Genomic DNA, 18,989 nt, shown 5'->3' with positions numbered 1-18,989 from the left:
GTGGTATTATTGATCGATACACACTCGGTCACACCACAGTTGCTGTTCAAAATTTCGACGAAAAAAATCGTGTCGGAAAAATATCTAGCGGACGGAACTTTTCGTCGGGCTCGCGAGAAAAAGAGACACAAGATAGCGCGTTGCGTGTGCGTGAGTGAGACAGCGCGAACAGAGCGAGAGAATCGGAACCATGGCGAGTGTTTTTTCATAATCAAATTTCCACAACTCTTTCCACAGTTAATCGTAAATGAAGCTAAAAGTAAGCGAAAATAAATTTCCCCAGTGCGTCTGTGTGTGTGTGCGAGCGTGTTTTTTGTTTGCTGTGTTGTGTTTGCTGAGCGAGCGAGAAGAGAAACTCTCGAAAACGAATTGAAAACGATGAACTCAAAGTAGCGCACAGAGGCGTGTGTGTGTGACAGGGAGAGCGAGAGAGCGAGTGCATGTGTTGGTGAGAAAAACAAAGAGCGAAGCGATTTTCAATTGCATTTTCAACTTGTTTTCGCCATGGAATTGTTGCTCTACTGGGGCTTTCGGCTGCTTTTGTTAGCAACAATTTATCCACAGGGTGCAGTGTGCACCAGGCCAGCTCGTTTTTCCCAAATTCCTTCCCCGGGGCGGGTTCCATATGGGAAAACTGGATTTTCCCATTGTTTTTCTCGAATGCGGGTGCGGGTAGCGCCCTCTCTCTCGCCCTTAGTTAAGGATTTTTGTGTTTTCATTCCCCGGGCCATGGAAATTCGAGTCCCATCAGGCCAAACAATTAAGTTTCATTTGGTGTACCCAATGGATGTATCTACGGTATAAAAGCCTCTGTTATTGCTCTTATTTGCTTATTGGAGTTTGTTTTTTGTTATACTCACTTTCCTGGTAATTACTACTATGATTACAATGTGGCTTTAACCGCAAAGAAAGTATTTCTAATGAAAAAATGCCTCGCAGTATGCTCAAACTTCTGTTGAAATATTTGAAGTATTATACAGTTTAATAAGTTTATTGTTTTCAACACACTGCACTCAGATAAATAGCTAACTTATTTATCAGTAGGTCCAGAATGTTCTGCAGTAACTCCACGCCATCTGGGCTTAAGGAATGCCTCCACTTCTGGGACTTTATCCCCGGGTCATTTTTATTGTTTGGGATTTATGGCCAACTCTTTTGGCATTTTCAAAACAGAGTCCAACAAAAACTGGAGGCGGAAATCCCTGCCTTTCCGCCCCTCTGCTCCTCCTCCTGTGACGCTGCGTCATCATAATCACCAGCGCTTGGCGATTCATCAAAGGAACCGCCGCCGGCTGCTCCTCTCTCTCTCTCACTCTCGCAGCGGGAGAGAGCGCGCTCATTCAAGGATACCGAAAGAGCGGGACAGGGAAAAGTGCCCCGTCTCTCTCCGCATTTCCCCGTGGGTTTTTTATGTAAATCGTTTAAAGGGAAATTGTTGCACAACTTTAACGAGGCGCGGGGTGGGGCGTTGGGCGGGCTGTCGCTTGCTGCTTGTGGGTTTTCCCGGCTTATCCCCCGCCCCACTCCCTCTTTGGCAGCTGTCAATTAGAGCTTACGGGGAAAGGAAAACTCGAAGCTTCCATATGTTAGGTGTCCCTCCCACGACTCCCCACCCCCCAACAGCTGTTGGAAAGTTTGCCAAATGAGATTAAGTGAGGGGGGGTGTGGAGAGCAGCTTTATTGGCCTGTAATTGACGCCCAGGCTGCCAACCATGCTGCTGATTGAATTGTGGCGTTGTCGCTGCGGGGAACAGGGAAAGGGGAACAGGGAAAGGGGTGTGGACAGCCCAGAAGACCGCTGACGCTGCCACCAGGCCCGGAGTCCAGGGCCCAGAACCCGAAGCCCGTTTAAGCTGCAGCTAATCGAGTCTTCTGCGGGGAAACCCCCGGGGACACAGACTCGTAAACTCGCCTCCTGCGGAGCGGAATCAAGACCGAACATCTGATTTCAGATTCAACGCCTGAGGCAGCATTCCCCTGCATAATGGCTTAATTACTAGCAGTATGGGATACATTTCCACCAAAAAATCACCAATTTCCATGCACCCAATTTTGATGCAATTATTTGGTTCGCCTTGCTGGAAGCCATATGTTTGCTTTGATCCTTGGCCGGGAAAACAAAGTTGCCCGAAGGCACCTCCTAAGCCTTTCTCCGGCGAAACTATTAGGGCTCCTTGGCTGGGCTAAAAATATGTTTTGCCACCATCTTGTTCTATATAATTAAGTCTGCCCACGACGCCTCCTCTCACCCGGCGGCTGCCCAACTGAACCACTTTTCCCACCCCCTTCCCGACCCACCGCAAAAAGAAACTATTTCGCAAGGTGCCCCTTTGCCGGTTCTTGGCCTCCCCTGTGCGCTTTCTCCTCCCTTTCTCCCGCCCCTCCTCCCCCCGCGATTCTGCTGCCGACGCAAATCCTTACGTGTCAAATGGAGCCCCTCACACCTTTGGGTGGCGCCGAGGAGGGACATCCACGTAAGCAGCAGGCCCTGGGTGAGCTACCGACAGTGGAATACCCCTTGCCGAGGCTCTCCCTGCAGTATCTCGTCGAACGGTATCTGGTGCTAAGGCTGTTTGCCCTGTCCCTAGTCAATCGTTGTGGCCGTGATGAAACTACAAGATAGAAGGGTGTGTTGGGATAGCACCACACTCCAGAACCACAGGTAGTTGGGAGCGGGTGCCATGAAACCCCAGGACATTCCACGGTAGCAAATGAAGGAAAAACCAAAACAACACCGCAGCGAAGGAAGGCAAAAATAATTTCGCGATTCGTCCCCCGGGCAGAGCTTTAAAAAGTCGCAGCTCGGGCGGGGAGAAAGGAGAAAGGGCGCCAGGAGGCGGGAAAGAGGCCGGGGAAGAGAGGAGCAGAGAAGAGAAGAGAAGACGGGGCTTGCGCAGGCGCCTGGAAGAATCCGCGCGGAGAAAGAGCGAGAGGCCGGCTCTCTGTGGCTCCGTGGCAACAAAGTTTCGGTGCCTCCGGTCCAAGAGCGCCTCGCTTCTGCGGTTCAGAGTCTCCACAAACGGCTTCGCGAGCGGACGTTGCAGCCACCGAAGATTCGGCTGCCTGCTGTCGAGGAAGAGCCAGCTACAGAAAGCCAAGATACACACTCGCCCGTGTGCCTGCGTGTGCGGGGCTGCTGCGAAAAAGGTGCAAAACACACTAAAGTGCATAAATAAACACCGGACTCGCTGGCAGGTGTTTGGGGGCCGTGTGTGCATCGCGCCCGAGTGCCCGTGTGCCTGTGCGGTGGCGTATTACGAAAGAAACCCTCAGTGTTTTGCAATTTTCCTGCAACAAATCAACAGCATAAATATTAATTTTGGTTACACCCAAAATGAGATGATGGACTCGAGCAGCAGCAGCGGCAGGGAAACTTGTTTTCTGCCCGGTTTCGGATTTCGGCCTCTGCCCCTCCGCCGCTGCCAGCGTCGTTAACTAAACGCCGTCGTATTAGTCGTTAGTTGCTCGGTGTGTGTAACCGTCTGCCGATGGGCCGGGTACTTTGAAAGGGTGTTGTGTTTCAAAAGTCTCATCGCGGGGTTTTGCTCAATATATCTTCGCTAGTTAGGGAAATTGATTTACTTCTAGCATCTACGCCCCTTCGAAATATTGTTATTTTAGAAAAACCGTACTCGCTGTACTCAGTGGTTCCGCTTTTATACTCTTTACTGTACAGTAAGTTTGACTTATGGCTCATAAAGATATTTATCATATTATATATCATATCATACATCAAACTTACCTCCCCAACGACAGAATAATTCAAATTCTACAAACCCAAAAGCTTACCTGGTGGCTTCTTCCAGAAAACACTACGAGATACTCACTGGGTATCTGTAGGATCCATTTACTCGGCAGCTGCATCTCAGAGATTCATTCAATAACACTCGCTGTCCCTCTCCCACCACCGGGCAGCCATTAATAACTTCGGAACCGGCTTTTGTTTGCCTTCATTTGCTGTTGCTCTCGCAGCTGGTAATTTGCCTTTGGTTCCTTCTTCTGTTTTCGGGTTTGGCAACGAAAGTAGCCAATTGGCTTTAATTTCGAGGGCTTCGTAGAATTTTTAGCAAGTGCGTAGAAGAAGGGTTTGCTGGTGAGCGTGAGTATCTGTGAGGGCCAGCAGGGCGAGCGTGTGAGTGTTGTTTGTGCTCTGGGCCAAGTGCGTAATCTCCGAAATGTTTTTATTGTTGTTTGCTTTTCGTTCTTTTGTGGTTCTCATTTTCGACACCCGAAATTTGTTTGCCTTGTTTTTATAGTTTCCTCTGGCAGCGCTTTTTGCGTAGTTTGAATGCTGAATCAAGTGGGAAAAACATAGTAAACTACAGTGGACTCTGGAAATGGGAAATTTGGGTTTAAAAATAAATAATTTACTAACTCTGTGCGACAGTGCTTTATTTAGAAAGCCTAAAGAGCCAATAAATAGGATGCCTAAAATGTATAATGAAGTGTCTACATACGAGCCCTGTCTGTTTTCAGCTAGATTATATTATTTGTGTTTCTTGTAGAACATATTTGAATGGAAATTTTCCGAAAACTTATTAAAATAAAAATCTGTTTGTGCGGGACAGGTGTGCGAGTGCTTGTATGTTGTTTGGCTACGTGATTTATGGCGAGTTTTATTTGAATACAATTTAAGCTCGAACTAACCGTCGAACTCACCTCTCTACTTGCAGATTCTCTTTTAATTTGGCATAAATCGTATTTGTCTTGAAAAAGTATATTATTGTAAATAATCCTCTTCGTGAAAAATTTTACTCCGAATAAATCCTGAAATATTGAAATTAAACTGAAATTTCAAGAGGCGACTCGAACCTCGCCCTCGACTCAACACGTTTTGTACAAACATAGTTTGTCAGGAGCCGGCAAGGGCGGAGCGGAACCCCAGAACAACACCCAAATGCAAGGGCAGGCCAACTGAGTGCGAGGGAGACAGCCGACGAGCACGCCAGAGCGGGATAGCATGCGCCAATGAAAACGTCCCACCAGCCGAAAGCGTCCGATTTCGTTGACTACGCCGTTGCCGGGGGCGGGGGATCCGGATTCTGTCCGGGATTAGGAGCGGGACTGTCAGCCAGGGCGGCGTCCTTCTACGGCGATCTGACGGTAACGGCAACTGCGGACGGGACGCGTCAGCAGCAGCAACAGCCGCTGAGGCAGCCTGCGACCTCGACCTCTTCGGCAGCAGCAACCCCTCCATCGTCGCTAACTGCAGCAGCAGCCAGCAAGCGAAAGCGCCAGACAGGTGAGTTCTTGGCTTATTCGAAGAATAAATCACTTAAAAAAGGTGTCTAAAAGTATGCAACAAAAAATAATTGCCCTGCTTTGAAGCACATTATATTTGGTGCATACTTTTAGACGGGCTCATAAGAGATTTGAAAACTCTAGGGCTACATTTGCATTGGTTTGATTGACAGAGATTGACTGAGCTGGAGATTTAAAGGGATATTCTAGACCAACAGATTCTTGTTATAATTATGAAAAGGAGTGGACAGATGTACTACCAGTATTGATTTTTTTGATGCGATGACACAAAGTCTATCGGTCTTTGGCAATCGCTGTAATCGAGATCGTGTATCACAAGTTATCGTGCCTCGTTTTGCCATGATGCGGATGAATCAGGGGATGTGTGCCAATTCAATTTGCCCGCTTGATTGCACCTTTCCGTAGTTGATAGCACTCATCGATTATTGTGACAATCGCTTGATTTGCCTGAGTTATCGTTATCACACACGCGCTGTGGGCAAATACTCTGTTGTTATTGAGTTCTAGGCGCAATATTTATTGTTATTGGTTGCCGTGCCATACTTCTGCTTCTTCTGGGGCCCCTTATCACCCGATTTCTCCCACCGCCTCCCCTTTTTCATTGTTGATTATCACAATAGACGCCATGGCAACATTTTTGTATTTTCATTTTCGGCGAGAGCGAGGAGCGATAATTCACATGGTTTGTCGTTGTTTTGTGTTTCTGGGTTTGTGGACATTCCCAGACTTGTTCTGTATCGTTTTCACACTCCTCACGCCATCAGCGATTACGTGTGTCTCTCCTGGCGTCTGAGGAAATTTCCCTCCCATAATCCCCCTGAAATTTTTGTGTTGAAGCTTTCATTGCCCTAGGTTGCCCTACTGTACTCGCATTTCCACGGGCTTTACGACTACCATGAGTTATTGTCTGATGTCTCACAAGGTCCCTTCGTATTTCCCCGGCTCATTGAAAATTCCAGCGGACGCAATTACCACCCCAATTGTCTCCCAATCTAAGTTTTCGCCTTTGAGCTGCTCCGCCTCTGCGCTTGGCTGTATTTCTTTCGGTTTATTTATTTTCGCTTATTGCGACTTATAAAAATATTTCAGTTGTTTGCGCTCCTCGTTCGCCGCCTGCTGGCTTGTTGTCGTCATCCGAGTGTGGCTGGAATATGGAATATGGAATATTTTGTGTTATTTTCTTTTTCGGTCATTTTTCCCCCACACTTTTGCCGTTTCCTTCTGCGAATTGTTTATCTGGTTTTGTTTGCTTGCCACTAATCGAGATAATACTTTTATATTTTTTCACATTTTTGTTGGCCTTTTATCGGGGCATTTGATAAGGGAGTACGACTCTTTTATTTCTGGTTTGCTGTTTCAGATACTTTGGCAAAAGATACATGCTCGGTTTTGGTAAATCAACGTGTTGATTTTCGGGCTGTCATTGGCTAGTTATTTACTTCAGTAATCTTATCAGCTGGAAAAGTTGGTAATTAATTTCTGTGGATAGTGGATATTCATGATATCGGCCTAATCCAGATCTAGGGAGCTTTGGGGGTAAGCTATCTTATCTTAAGATGAGGTTTAATTCGTTGCGGACCTTGGTATAATTTTTTTATAAAGTGGGTGAAATTCTCCGTGATTCGGAGCTCAGCTTTCTTCTCCCAGCCTGCATTTTCCACCTCGCGTCTTCTCATTCTGCCCTAATAATTAACTTCTCGCTCAGCATTCTCGACTTCCCCTGCGGTTTTCCCGCACATTTCTTTTCTTCTGCCTGTCGATCAAAGAGTTTCCGCTTACTTTGTTGCCTTTTTCATACTGCCAGCTGAACGGGGACTTTCGCCCATAAATCTCCGCCGGTTGCTAATAATTTCAGCTGACTGTGAGCCCTAACCCCGCAGAAGATTTCCCCGCCGCCTTCTCCGGGGATCACGTTGAGTTCGAGTGGGTGAAAGGAGCTTAGGCAGCTGGGCACCCAGCCCGGTCTTCGGGTCTCCTATTTCCGCTCTCTGCCCCTGCCTCCGTCCTGCTCCGCCAGTGTGGGCGTTCTTCTGTTCGCAATTTCACCCGGCACACACAGATACACACCACCACTTGCCCGTAACCGGTGCGCCTCGCTGCTCTCCTTTGCGATTGGGTTTCCAAGGGGTATTTCTCCAAAGTTGGATCCTATAAACATGGATGTTCCTATCGGATTTTAAATGATATTTAGCTTATGATATGACGCACCCAAAAGGGTACTTAAAGCAGTGGGCTATTCAATCCGTGCCTTGCTACTGTTCTCATTTTTCTGCTTCTTCTTTTGGGCATCTTTAAAACGAGAATCTTTCACTTTGCCCCCTTTTCACCGCTGCAGCTTGATACCGACTATAGTCTGAGTGTGATAAGTCCGAAAATTACAATATATGGAAAACCAGAAGCAGCCGGTGCCAGAAAGATACATGGGTTCGGTCGAGCACTATCTCCGAGCAGGTTCCGCAGTCTGGGTGCCCGAAAAAACAGGTTCCCCAGTCGGACGTGTCCAAAGGGAAACTGGTACACGCGTGCATCTCTCATTAAAACCCAGCCGGCTCCCTGTTCTCCGCCCGCCTTTCTTCTGGGCCCTTTCTTCTCGCTCCTCTAGCCACTGGGTTATGTGATACCTCAATGGCGTCTGAGTGTGCGTGCCTTTCGCTGTTCCCTTTGCGACACAGAATAGAGCCAAAAGCAGCGAAGGTTTCTCCAAAGACATTCTACCAAGCCCACGCAGGGCGAGATGGGGTTGGGGGAACGAGAGGGCAAAGCTCACATGTCAATCAGTCCCCTCTGACACGTTCTGCGTTTGTTTTTCGTTCTGCTGTCGAGAGCAGTTCAACTTAGTCCAAAATGAATTTTTCATGCTTTCTCAGCTTTAAAATCCATTAGGGCTTAGTAGTAACACCGTGGTTACAGCTACTTAGGACACTAGTTATTTCAGCTTGCTAAAACAAATTAATAACTGAGAGTCTTAGTGAGGACTTTATTTAAATTTACAACACATTGACTTAGCTTTTATTTTTGTCACAGCCGAAAATACATTTGGCTATGCGGTTGACATGTGAAGAGAAGTCGAGAAACACACACAAAAGACAGGCGGACGGAAAATATAAATGAAATTTCCATGCAAGACATCACGTAGGCTCAAAGTGCAGAGACAACGAAAAGTCGAAAACAGAAAGACGGGTAAACAAAATTCAGATTCGGATTTTATTTTCTGTTTCGGAATGGTTAAATGGCTAACGACACCGACCGCTGCCAATTCATGAATATAGTCATGGCTCTGTAACGAATATTTTGGGGAACCTGGGGATCTGGCGATCGAAGAGCGATGGCCTGGCCTCAAAATCAATGTCAGAAGTGAAAATGCTTTTCCTTTAACTCAAAACTCGAGAAGGTCAAACTGGGGTTGGGCGGGCACTTAAAGGGTCCGCCACTCAGGGAAACTCGTGGAAATGACAGCTGTCCGTGATGACTGTATATATCTGCCAGATACAGATACAACCACCGATGCACAGATACAGATACTCAGCTCAAGTCGGCCATAGCAAGCGTTTCAATTAACCGAAACGCAAGGCAGCAGTAAAAAGAGGGGGCAGATAGATAAAGTAGATTAAAGAGGACGGCAAAAATTATCTTTACGTGGTGTATTTATTTTGCTTAGCTTTTCCCTCAATTATTTCTGACATGCCACCGAATTTGACTTCTGGTGTTGTCATACGTGGGCATATATTTGCTGATATATGATGGATAGGGTCGGCTAGTCGAGGCCAGAGAAGCTCTGTTTTGGTGTGTAAACACATTTAGAAAATCAATTTTCAATATTTAAAATTCAGCTGCCATTTCCCTACGAAATGATCAAAACACGATTCCATCATTAGAAGCTCAACTAATTGTTGAATGCCAAAGTGTGATTGTAATTTTCCCTGTTTTAATTCGACTTTTATTCTCTTCCATTGCAGGTAAGCCACACAATCCATTAGATGATCCCCACGCGGTGCTTTAAGTGAGTTTCAATTTGATGTACTCGAATATGATAATTCCCGGGGAGATCTGAACTTTGGAACTGTTGCCGAGTCGGCTTTCGTTCACGGTAGATGGACTTCAGCTGCCTCTTTCTCCTTGTGGAAGTACACACATTGATTTCAGCTTTGTTTCGCTTGTTTTTCGTTCATTTTCGGGCTTGAGTCTCGTTGCTCCGAAAGATCTTCGCAGAGCAGCAGCAACTTTGAGAAATCGGACCAGTTTCAGCCTGAGAACTTGTTTCGCGTGTCTGTAGACGTTCATTGCGCATATAGTTGGCAGTTTTAATTGAGTTTGCAGTCCCCGAAAAACAAGTGAGACCGGTGGGGATGAGTTATTCGACTAAAAGATACCTGGTAGCTGTGGGAAAGGGTTTTCAAAAGCAGACTGTCAAAGAAGAGTGCTGTAACTTAAAAGTTCTAGGTAATAAATGGGAAAAAGGCTTTATTTCTCATTCAATTCTTCACACAAGCTGTCGATTGCCAAAACCCTCGGGTCGCATTATTCAAGGGTACAATAAACAGCAGCTTTAATTTGCTATTCTACTCTTGCGGAGTCTCCACTCCTGAGTGAGCAGCTTTGAGGAACGGCGGCAAATGGAGGTCAACTTAAAAATTTATTAAAAATACTCGAAAAACAACAAGAAGAAACAACAAACGTGGCAAGAAGCAGCAAAAGAAACATTGCCAACACAATTTGTTTTAAGTCTTAACTTTTGCAACTCCCCTCTGTACAGTGGCGGCCAATGTGGTAGGGCAGCTACAGTTGAACCTGAAGTTCCAAAGAATTCGCGTCAGCGCCGTTTTCCCCATTCATTTAGTCGTAAGGATGCGATATGTGGGTTATTTTAACCTATTTACATTATTGTTTATTGAAATTGCTGTGAGCTTGACCTCAGGTGTGTATCCCCTTTGAAACTGTAGAGCGGTAAACCTTGAGGTTGCTGCTATTGTAGAGCGGGCTGTCAATGTCTGCGTCACTTGTTTTATTGCCCGTCTGTTCGCCGTGTCGCTGTGTCCGTGTGTATCTGTGCGTGTGACAATGCAGGGCCTTTTACTCGAATTGTATTCCACAACGTTCCAGCAGATACTGGGCCCCAGAGATACAGATACAGATACTTTTACAGTTACCGATACAGATACGTGCGATGTCGTCTATGGAAATTGAGACTAAATTGGGTTAACAAGTGTTAATGGACAGAGATCTGGCACCTCCCCGCCCATGTCCACTGTTATTTAAACGAAAAACTGCATCAACACAGGCAGTGGGGAACAAGAAATCAACAGAGAACCAGAAAGATACATTGAGAATATTGTGGGAACGGGCCACGAAATGTTTTTGGTGCCCAAGGTACAGTAAGCCCCGATGAAAGCCATTCTCCCCGAGAAAGTTGAGAAATTATGCTGGAAGAATACGAAATTCGGGCAGAGAACATTAAGGAATTTGACGACAGAGCCGCATTTAAATATTAAATTAAATTTGGAATTAACGTGCTCTCGTTATCCGCTTGCCGTATCAATGCCTCCCGCATTTCGCTTTCAATTTCTACGTCGATCAATCAATTTTAATGAAATTTCCCAGAACTTTTTGGCAGCGCCCCATGCCGGCTCTTATTTTAGCACCCTCCTCGCCACACCTTTAAAAAGTAACCGCCCACCACCCACTTACACGAAAGTGTACATGGCGACAGATTACGCAAAGCAAAGAGCAGAAAAAAAGATTAGAAGGAAATTTTCGCAGAGGAAATGGGTGAATGAAAGTATCATTAAAATCAACAACAGTGAGGTTTGATTCACTTTCTGAGAGAGTTATAAATAAATGTAATGCTTAGTAATATCGATGCTGTAGGCACTCGCAAATAATTCACGAACAACCGATGGGGTTTGCGAAAAACGCGTATGGGTATAGATGAAATCGAGTAGCCACTGTAACAGCAAATTAAATAATATCAAAGCTGCTTAAGCCAAGGCTAGATCAAGGGGCGGTGCAACAAAGTGCGGTAGGTGTGAAGAAAAGCGCAAACAAATGCAGAAAACACCGAGGCACAGAAATAGAATTATCGGACTTACACAACGAGCTCACCGGGGCTGAGGGTGGACTACGGGCATAGGATAGGATAAATAAGTGTATAGATCGGGGGGCGGCCGTCACAACACATTAAACGCAATTATAGAAAGTCAATTGAGAAGCAACAACGGCGGGAAAGGCAGCAGAACTGTGCGCGGGCGTTGGAAGGCTGCGGAAAAAAGCGCCATCAACGTCAAAAGCGGCTTGGGTTACACAAAAAAGAAAGGCTCGAATTCGTTTCAGTCCTGCGCTGACAGGAGAGAGAAAAACCACCGCAACACGTGCCTCTATTTGCCTGTTTTGTCCAGATTGGGTCCTTTCCCAATTACACTGAAAGCATTTTCGCCTTTGTAGTACATGCAGGAGAAGTAAGGACCCCCTTTTTTTTAAATATTTAAAAATGTGAATTCAAAAACTAAATCAAACTAACAACTAATGGCTTAAAACAGACTAAAGATAATGGTTTTCAAACTGTAGGGCTTTTTTCTCCGAGTGATCTTTTACAGACCCCGCAGTTTCCCCTCGGTTTTCCATCGCTTTTTGCTAATTCCATTTTGCATGCTGGGACGCCCTGCAGAGAAGTTCCTATTAAAATCCTTTCCCCGCTGTGGGATAGATAAACAAAGTGGGTGGCAGGGCGGGAAAGTGGAAATGTGAGAAATGTATGGAAACTCGCATAGTGCCTACAGGAATACTTGAGGAGAAAACTGTGTAGCAGGGAAGGACCACAGTTGCTGTGCTTTCAGCCTACTGCCCGTGCTCCATATGTTACACTTTTCAGTACCAACTCACCGCACCACTGTCTCTCTCTGTGGGGGCTCACTGTGGCCATTTTCCGGAGCTTAATTGCCAAATCTGTCGGCTTAGCAGCTGAAACCCCGAAATGGCCCGACCACCGCACTCTCCACCCCCTGCCAACGCTTTCCTCTATTTTTATGGTACTTATTCCGCTTATCGAACTATCTGGCTGCAGTGTACCTGTTATTATTGTCATTTTCGCTTTCTACAGGTGTGTAGTCGTCGAACGTTGTGCTTTGGGGCTAAATTGGATGACTAATGGGAGATTTCGCTGTAGCAGTTCGCTGTTTTGTTTATACTATACCTTTTGCCTTTTGCTACGTTTTGGAGCCAAAACAAGTTTTCAACTGTTTACTCGCTTTTATTAATCGACGTTGCTGTTTCCGTCCGTCCGTGCCGGGGCGTTCCACATAATACACGCGAAATAAAAGACAACAAGAGCTGAAGTTTTGAAATTTAAGTTTTGGATCTCTATCTCTTTCTTTGCTCTGGCAAATAAAAACACCATTCTCCGCTGATATGCGGATATGAGTTGATACCAGATACATTTGGAGTAGACAAATTTGTTTAGCCTTCAAGGCTGTGTGGATCTCTGATTCGAGGAACACAAAAGCTTCTATAGCGTTGGATTTAATTTATCGAATCAGCTCCTATGTAATCGGATGTGCTTCATAGATTGGAAATTATGGGGTTTTCTCAAGGTTTTCTAAGTGGGAAGTCTGAGCTCGGGCTCTATGAGCACTGCTCAGCTTGCTCCAAGTAATATTTTGTTTCTATTTTTACGCTAATCGTACTGTGCATTATTTTCTTGCCAACTTTTGTTTTTCAGACTACCACGCCCAGTTTCTCAATCTTAAATTGTGCATCTCAAGCGTTTCAGCCGAAAATGCCCGAAGAAAGGCCAGCAAAATGAAAATATTGAATGTGTAAAAAGCCGTCTTCGACGTTGTTGATGTTGGCAGGCATAAATAAGAAAAGAAAAACATAAAAAATACACGGCAGAGTTATGCGACAGAAATGTGGGCCCCATCCACTTACCCTTCTGCAATTTGTGGCCGGGCAAAACCGGGGGAAAAAGGCGAACATTCTCTTGTAAAACTCGTCCATAAAATGCAGATAAGAAAAGCAAGAAAAAGTGCAGCCAGTGCAGTTAGGCAACTTTGTGGTTGCTCTCCGCTGCCCCTGGTTGTTTCGCCTTTAAGGCGGAAGGCGCACACATATATTCCTGTCTTATTACACAAATTTAAATATTTAAAATGAAATTCGCCCGTCTCTTGGGCGACAAAAGGTGGCGGTGCTCGTTTTTCTTGTTTTCTGGTTGGGCAATTAAGCTGAAAATATTCCTTCTGCCTTACATTCCTGTCGTTGCGATTCTCTTTGGACACTGCACGCATTTCACTTGTTTTATTCGCTGCTGTTGACCGCTGAGTGGGGCAATTGCTTTCATTCTGAGTTTATTCTTGAAAAAGGTATAGTGATTACGAAATTATATTTTAAACATTACTGCAGGCCTCATTGAATATTGTAAGCCCATTTTCCCCTCCTTTCATTTATTCTGCGCTTCCATTTTTTATATTTTGATCATTCGACAACGTGGCGCCTAGAATTTATTTTCCACGCCGTCAGTGATTTTACTGAGCTTTGCTTTTCCATTTGTAGAAATCTATTTTGGAACTCGACGATTGCAACGCAAACAGTGATATATGGGGTCATATAGTGCTTTTTATACGGCGTGCTTATCTCTTGGAATTGTTTATGATTGATAATAAAAGTGCAAAGCAAGCACAGATAGGCGTAGATAAACAATTGTATGCACAAATTAAATCACATTCTTCTTCTCTAGCCGTTCTTGCCACCCTTCGCACCAGCCAACTCCTCTCGTTTAACTCGTCTGAAAAGATTCCCCAACTCGGGGCGGGAATTCACTATCCACTATCCACTCTCCGCTGGCTGGCTCTGATTAATAAGTGCAAAAAGCGGAATTACGACAATAACAACCGCTCAAACATTAATTATACATTTTTGTATAATTTATGAATTCAATGTTTTACATTTTTGTATAATTAATGGAATGAATGCTTATTTGTGTGGTGATGAATTATGCTAATAGCCTTCGCCGCTGTCTGTCTTTCTCTGGGTTTCTCTGCCGATTCAGTTTGCAATTGCCGAGGGGGTGGCCATGGGCGGGGCGCCAAGGGAGGAGCAGGGTGTAACTACTGCCAACTGGCAGCCCACATTCAACGCTCACATCCATCGGCGGACGGCGCCAAACTTCTCCACCAGCCCACTCGAGCCAAGTGAAACTTGTCGTTTGCCCCTCGTCTCCGTCTGTCCCCCCCTGGCAATCGCCCCCCAGCCCACGCCCCTGGGCGCTGTACTCGACTGCGTCTCTGAGTCATGGTTCGCCACGAGTTTGTTTGCTCACTGCCTCCACTTGCTGCGAATCGGCTCGCATACCCTGTCCCAAAAAGGGTTGCCTTTGCGCCAGTGACTCATCTGCAGGGGACAGCTTAAATAGCTTTAAAAATAAATCTGTACTAACAAGCGGGAGCACTTGTGCTTATTTGGCTGTGTTATGGACTGATTTGAATCGATTCCATATTCATTAAACAAGTGGGGGATAGGTTCCTGATTTTTAAACACTTTTATTGTACCCCGCCTGTAAGGTGACTTCCTACATCAGTGTGTTCCATCTTCGACTTGGAGCTTGCCTGGTTGGTGGCCACTTTCTGGCGCTCCAGCTATTTCCTCTTCTATTAGTCACTGACCATTCGTTCGGCGAAATGTTGCAACATAAACTCACTCCGCAGTTGCGGCTGATATTGGCCTGGCGGTTGAGCCACCCCGAAAATGGATTATAGAGCAGTGATGTCAGCAGGGTCTGGCTGTCCAACCCCCTGTGACATACCCTTAACCTAGCCCAATGTCGGTCCTCGCCCTGAACAAAAACAAGAAGTTTGTGTTTTGCCAATTTTTGTTTGGGTTTTCTTGCCCTCATTCCTTTTACTATTACTGGCTATCCGAGTTCTGTTTTGTCTGGGTTTTTCCCAGAACTGGCAAGTTGACCATGATGGGAAGAATTTCATAAACTTTGCCTGCATTTCTTTTTGTTTTTCCTTTTTGGTTCATTTTTTTGGTTCATTTTTATGTTAATTTATGGACAATTTTCCCTTTTTTACGGGCTTTTATTGCTGGCCACTCAATCTCCCATCCTTCTGGGTTTCCTTGGCCTTCTGCCTCCCCTTTCTGAACTATTTCTCCTTCCTGTCATGCCATATGCTTATAATTCCATTTGAGTTTCCAGCTCTCGACTTGAAGTTTCCATTTCCGTTGGACTATTTTCGGGGGTAAACTTTCACGCCCCCTTTCATGGGTGTATGGGCTGGTTACAAGGGGATCTTCGCCGTTCGGTGTTCGGCACTGGCTCCCTTTCGGGTCTTTGAACTGTTTTCTTTGCGTTTTTGCGGCTCATAACATTAAATGCTGCCTTTTGTTGTTCTTCGCCACGTCGCGTTCTTCTGGCGGCTCGACTTTATGGCTGTTGCCTGAAATGAAACACATTTCGTGCGTTTTATGCGTTCGCCATGGCGTATGAGTAATATTTTGTGCTTTTATTGCGCATACGTCGTGTGGTCGGTGGTTCGCAGGTTCGTTCGTTTGGCTTGTTAATGAAATGTTTTCGTACACCTCAATTCATTCAAAATTATTCAATACAAGATGTAATTAGAGGCAATTAAGGCAGGAAAAATTGCAACGGCATAATGGGTAACAAAAAGTAAGGTGAACAATATACGTGGCAATGTTTATTCTTTTGGCCGATCTCTTTAGGAATTCATGCGGTTCTATTGACTCTCTCGCGAGGCGAACTTTTGAAAATTTCGGTTTGGAAAATGTAAAATGCCCCTGCAAGAGAGGCGTGTCAATTACATTAACTAGAACACGCCAGTCCCGGCCAACAACCAACCAAGCTGCAAAGGCACAGCGAAAGCTAATTCCTCCCTCGCCCCTGCCCTGCCATAATTCATATTGCATCGATTGATCCATATTTTATAATACCGAATGCCCGACGCAGACGGCAGGGGCGGGCAGACCAACCCAATTGGAATTGGCTTGTTTTCATTTTCCATGAGGTTGGGCGGCTAAAAACGAGGCTAAACAAAACGGGGGCGGGGTGAATAATTCATCACTCAAGTGTCGCACTCACGACCCATAACTCATGTTCACTTCAGCCGATTACAAAGGGAATTTTCTAAATTTTCCTGCGTACCGAGGGACTCGCACTGAAACAATAGTTCCGCAGACTTAACTGATAGCAGACTTAACTGGTTTCACAGAAGGAGGCCTGCGACCATCGTTATCTGCTTCACAGCTGCTGAAAACAAATGCGAACTATCCTTATCAATAGGTAGTACTGAAATAATTGCATCTATATTGCCGTTTGCTTGAATGGAACGCTGTTGACTTCTGTTATCGGCACAAGTTTTCAATCTGAACATTTCCCTTCCTCAATTTAACACACACAATATGTATAATAATACATTTTTCTTTTTGCTAGTGTACATAATACACGGCAGAAGAAGGGGGGATGGTATAATAATGTCATTGCACTCTTGAACTCGCCTCTTCGTCATCGTCATTGTGGGCAAAAACAACAGTGACAAATCCAGCAGAACAACCAACTCGAATATGGATGCGATAATGATGATGTTCGTAATGAGGCATGAGCGTAGACCAAACGAAATTGAATTAAACGAGAAATTCCCAGTGCAGGTGGACAGCACTAAATTCTATTTCTGCCCATGCAAGCAGAATAAAAACAAAAAATCAAAATGTTTCCTCAAATTAGCCAAAGCCACAAATATTTAAAATATTTCATTTGGGTATGATGCAAATGGATGAAGCGTTTCATCAGACACCTAATGATTACTGAACGATCTATTTAAAAGCTTCAATGTGATAGCCAATTCAGGGAATAACAAAAATATATTTCGCAAGCCCCAGCGAGACAGTGCAATTCAATTGGCGGAATATTTTAATTGGGAAAAATTCTGAAAACTGACAAATGTTTTCCAAATGCTGCTGCCACATTTGACCGAGATTTTTCTGCTTTTTTTTGTCGCATTTCTGTCTCCTTGCCTGTGCCATTCCAACAGAAAGAGAAACGGGCCAATCGATGGAATGCGAATCAATAATCTTAAAGTTGAAACTCAATCTACATTGCATTTGGCTTTTGCTGCTGCTTTTGCTTTTATTTATTCATTTTTCCCCAACGTCGCAATGGGTTTTTTATTTGATTTCTAATTTGCAGCGCTGCTTTTATTATTTCTGTGTTGTTTTTCTCGACTGCTGCTGGCTTTTCCTTTCGTTCGTCCAACCCCTTTGACTCGTTTTGCTTATTTTGTGTTTTCAATCAAATTGACACGCTTTCCCTTTTCGCTTCATTTCCTTTGGCCGTCTTCAGGCCGTTTGCATTTGCATTTAAATTACATTGGAAACCGAAATTTGAAAACGATTCGCTGGGTTTTTCTGCATTTGGGACTGCCTGGGAACTTTGACTGTGGGATTGGCTTGAACTTTGCGCAGACGCGATGCAAAAATTTGATACTTTTCGTTAATCAACCCAAAGAGTTGTTTGTAAAAAAGAAAATCGAGGGGAAATATGATACCCAATGGTCGCAAATATTGAAAAAATAGGAAGGGAACGTCAGGATAATTATTATAAAAATATTCATTAAAGCAATGTATAAACTACAGTATAAATATATTTAACTTGTTCCTTTTTTTATTTATACATATTTTTTTAACCCACGCAAATTATGAAGAAGTGCATACCAAAATTTTGTCTTGTCCAATATATTAACCTATCAGTGCAATTGTGAATCCCCCTCAGTGAAGTGAATGACTATAATCAGTGGTCGACGTCCAGTTCAGTTGCAATTTATGTTGTTTTCCCATTCCTTTTTTTATTTGCGCTGCTTTCATGCGTCAAAATATTTTCCAGTTTTAGTTGCTGTTGTTGTTCCTCGACTGTAGACTACAGTGTCGTTGTTCCAGTTCTCTCGATGATGATCATTATGGGAAGACTTGTTAGACTTGACGCACAGCCGAAAGAGAGGGAAAATGGTGGGGCGAACGAGACGACTAGAGGCCTGGTTAGCTGATGCTATTTATATTTGGTTGCTGTTGTTTTTGAAGTTCGTGTCGCGTCTCGAGGCGCCTCCTCTATCCCCTATCATCTGGACTGTTCCACCCTCTTCACCACAACACCATATCACTCCACTTCCACTGCACCCACGTTTGACCCCATTTGGAGTTAACTCCGCTTGGCTGGGCGCCATTCAAATTGTCCGTTACAAATACACCCTGCAATATGAAATGAACATAGTTATAGTTAGATATATCGTTTTGGGTTTCCAATCTACAACTCAAGTTATGGAATCTAGAAGTGTCGTTTTGGGTTCCCATTTGAACGCCATTGGATTTCCGGAAAAATCGAACATAAAAATAGGTTGAATTTTTGACCCTCGTTAAAAGGATATATTTTAATGTAGAATTTTAGAGAATTTCTCCACAAATTCATAGAGGTATCCCACGTCTAAATCGGGAGCCTAAAACTCAAGTTATGGAATCTAGAAGTTCAGTTTAGGGATCCCATTTTGGACGCCATAGGATTTCCGGAAAAATCGAACATGAAAATGGGTTGAATTTTTGACCCTCGTTAAAAAGATAAATTTTAATGTAGAATTTCAGAGAATTCCTCCACAAATTCATAAAGGTATCCCACGTCTAAATCGGGACCCTACAACTCAAGTTATGGAATCTAGAAGTTCAGTTTAGGGATCCCA

The 18,989-nt window shown here is 44.5% G+C and overlaps 1 protein-coding gene across 1 annotated transcript in view; it reads left to right on the top strand.

Annotated features, from left to right (window-relative positions):
- Positions 1–17: 17 nt before the first annotated feature.
- Positions 18–18,989, top strand: part of LOC108028802 (homeodomain-interacting protein kinase 2) — a 36,070-nt gene continuing 17,098 nt past the window's right edge. The window contains exons 1-2 of the mRNA XM_017100789.3: positions 18–259; positions 4,674–5,242. Coding sequence (XP_016956278.1) covers positions 4,969–5,242 — 274 coding nt within the window. The 5' untranslated portion in view covers positions 18–259; positions 4,674–4,968. The remainder of the gene's footprint in view (positions 260–4,673; positions 5,243–18,989) is intronic.

The sequence above is a fragment of the Drosophila biarmipes genome, chromosome 3L (assembly GCF_025231255.1).
Source record: "Drosophila biarmipes strain raj3 chromosome 3L, RU_DBia_V1.1, whole genome shotgun sequence".
NCBI classification, from domain to species: Eukaryota; Metazoa; Arthropoda; class Insecta; order Diptera; family Drosophilidae; genus Drosophila; species Drosophila biarmipes.
This window is presented reverse-complemented; position numbering and strand designations above follow the sequence as displayed.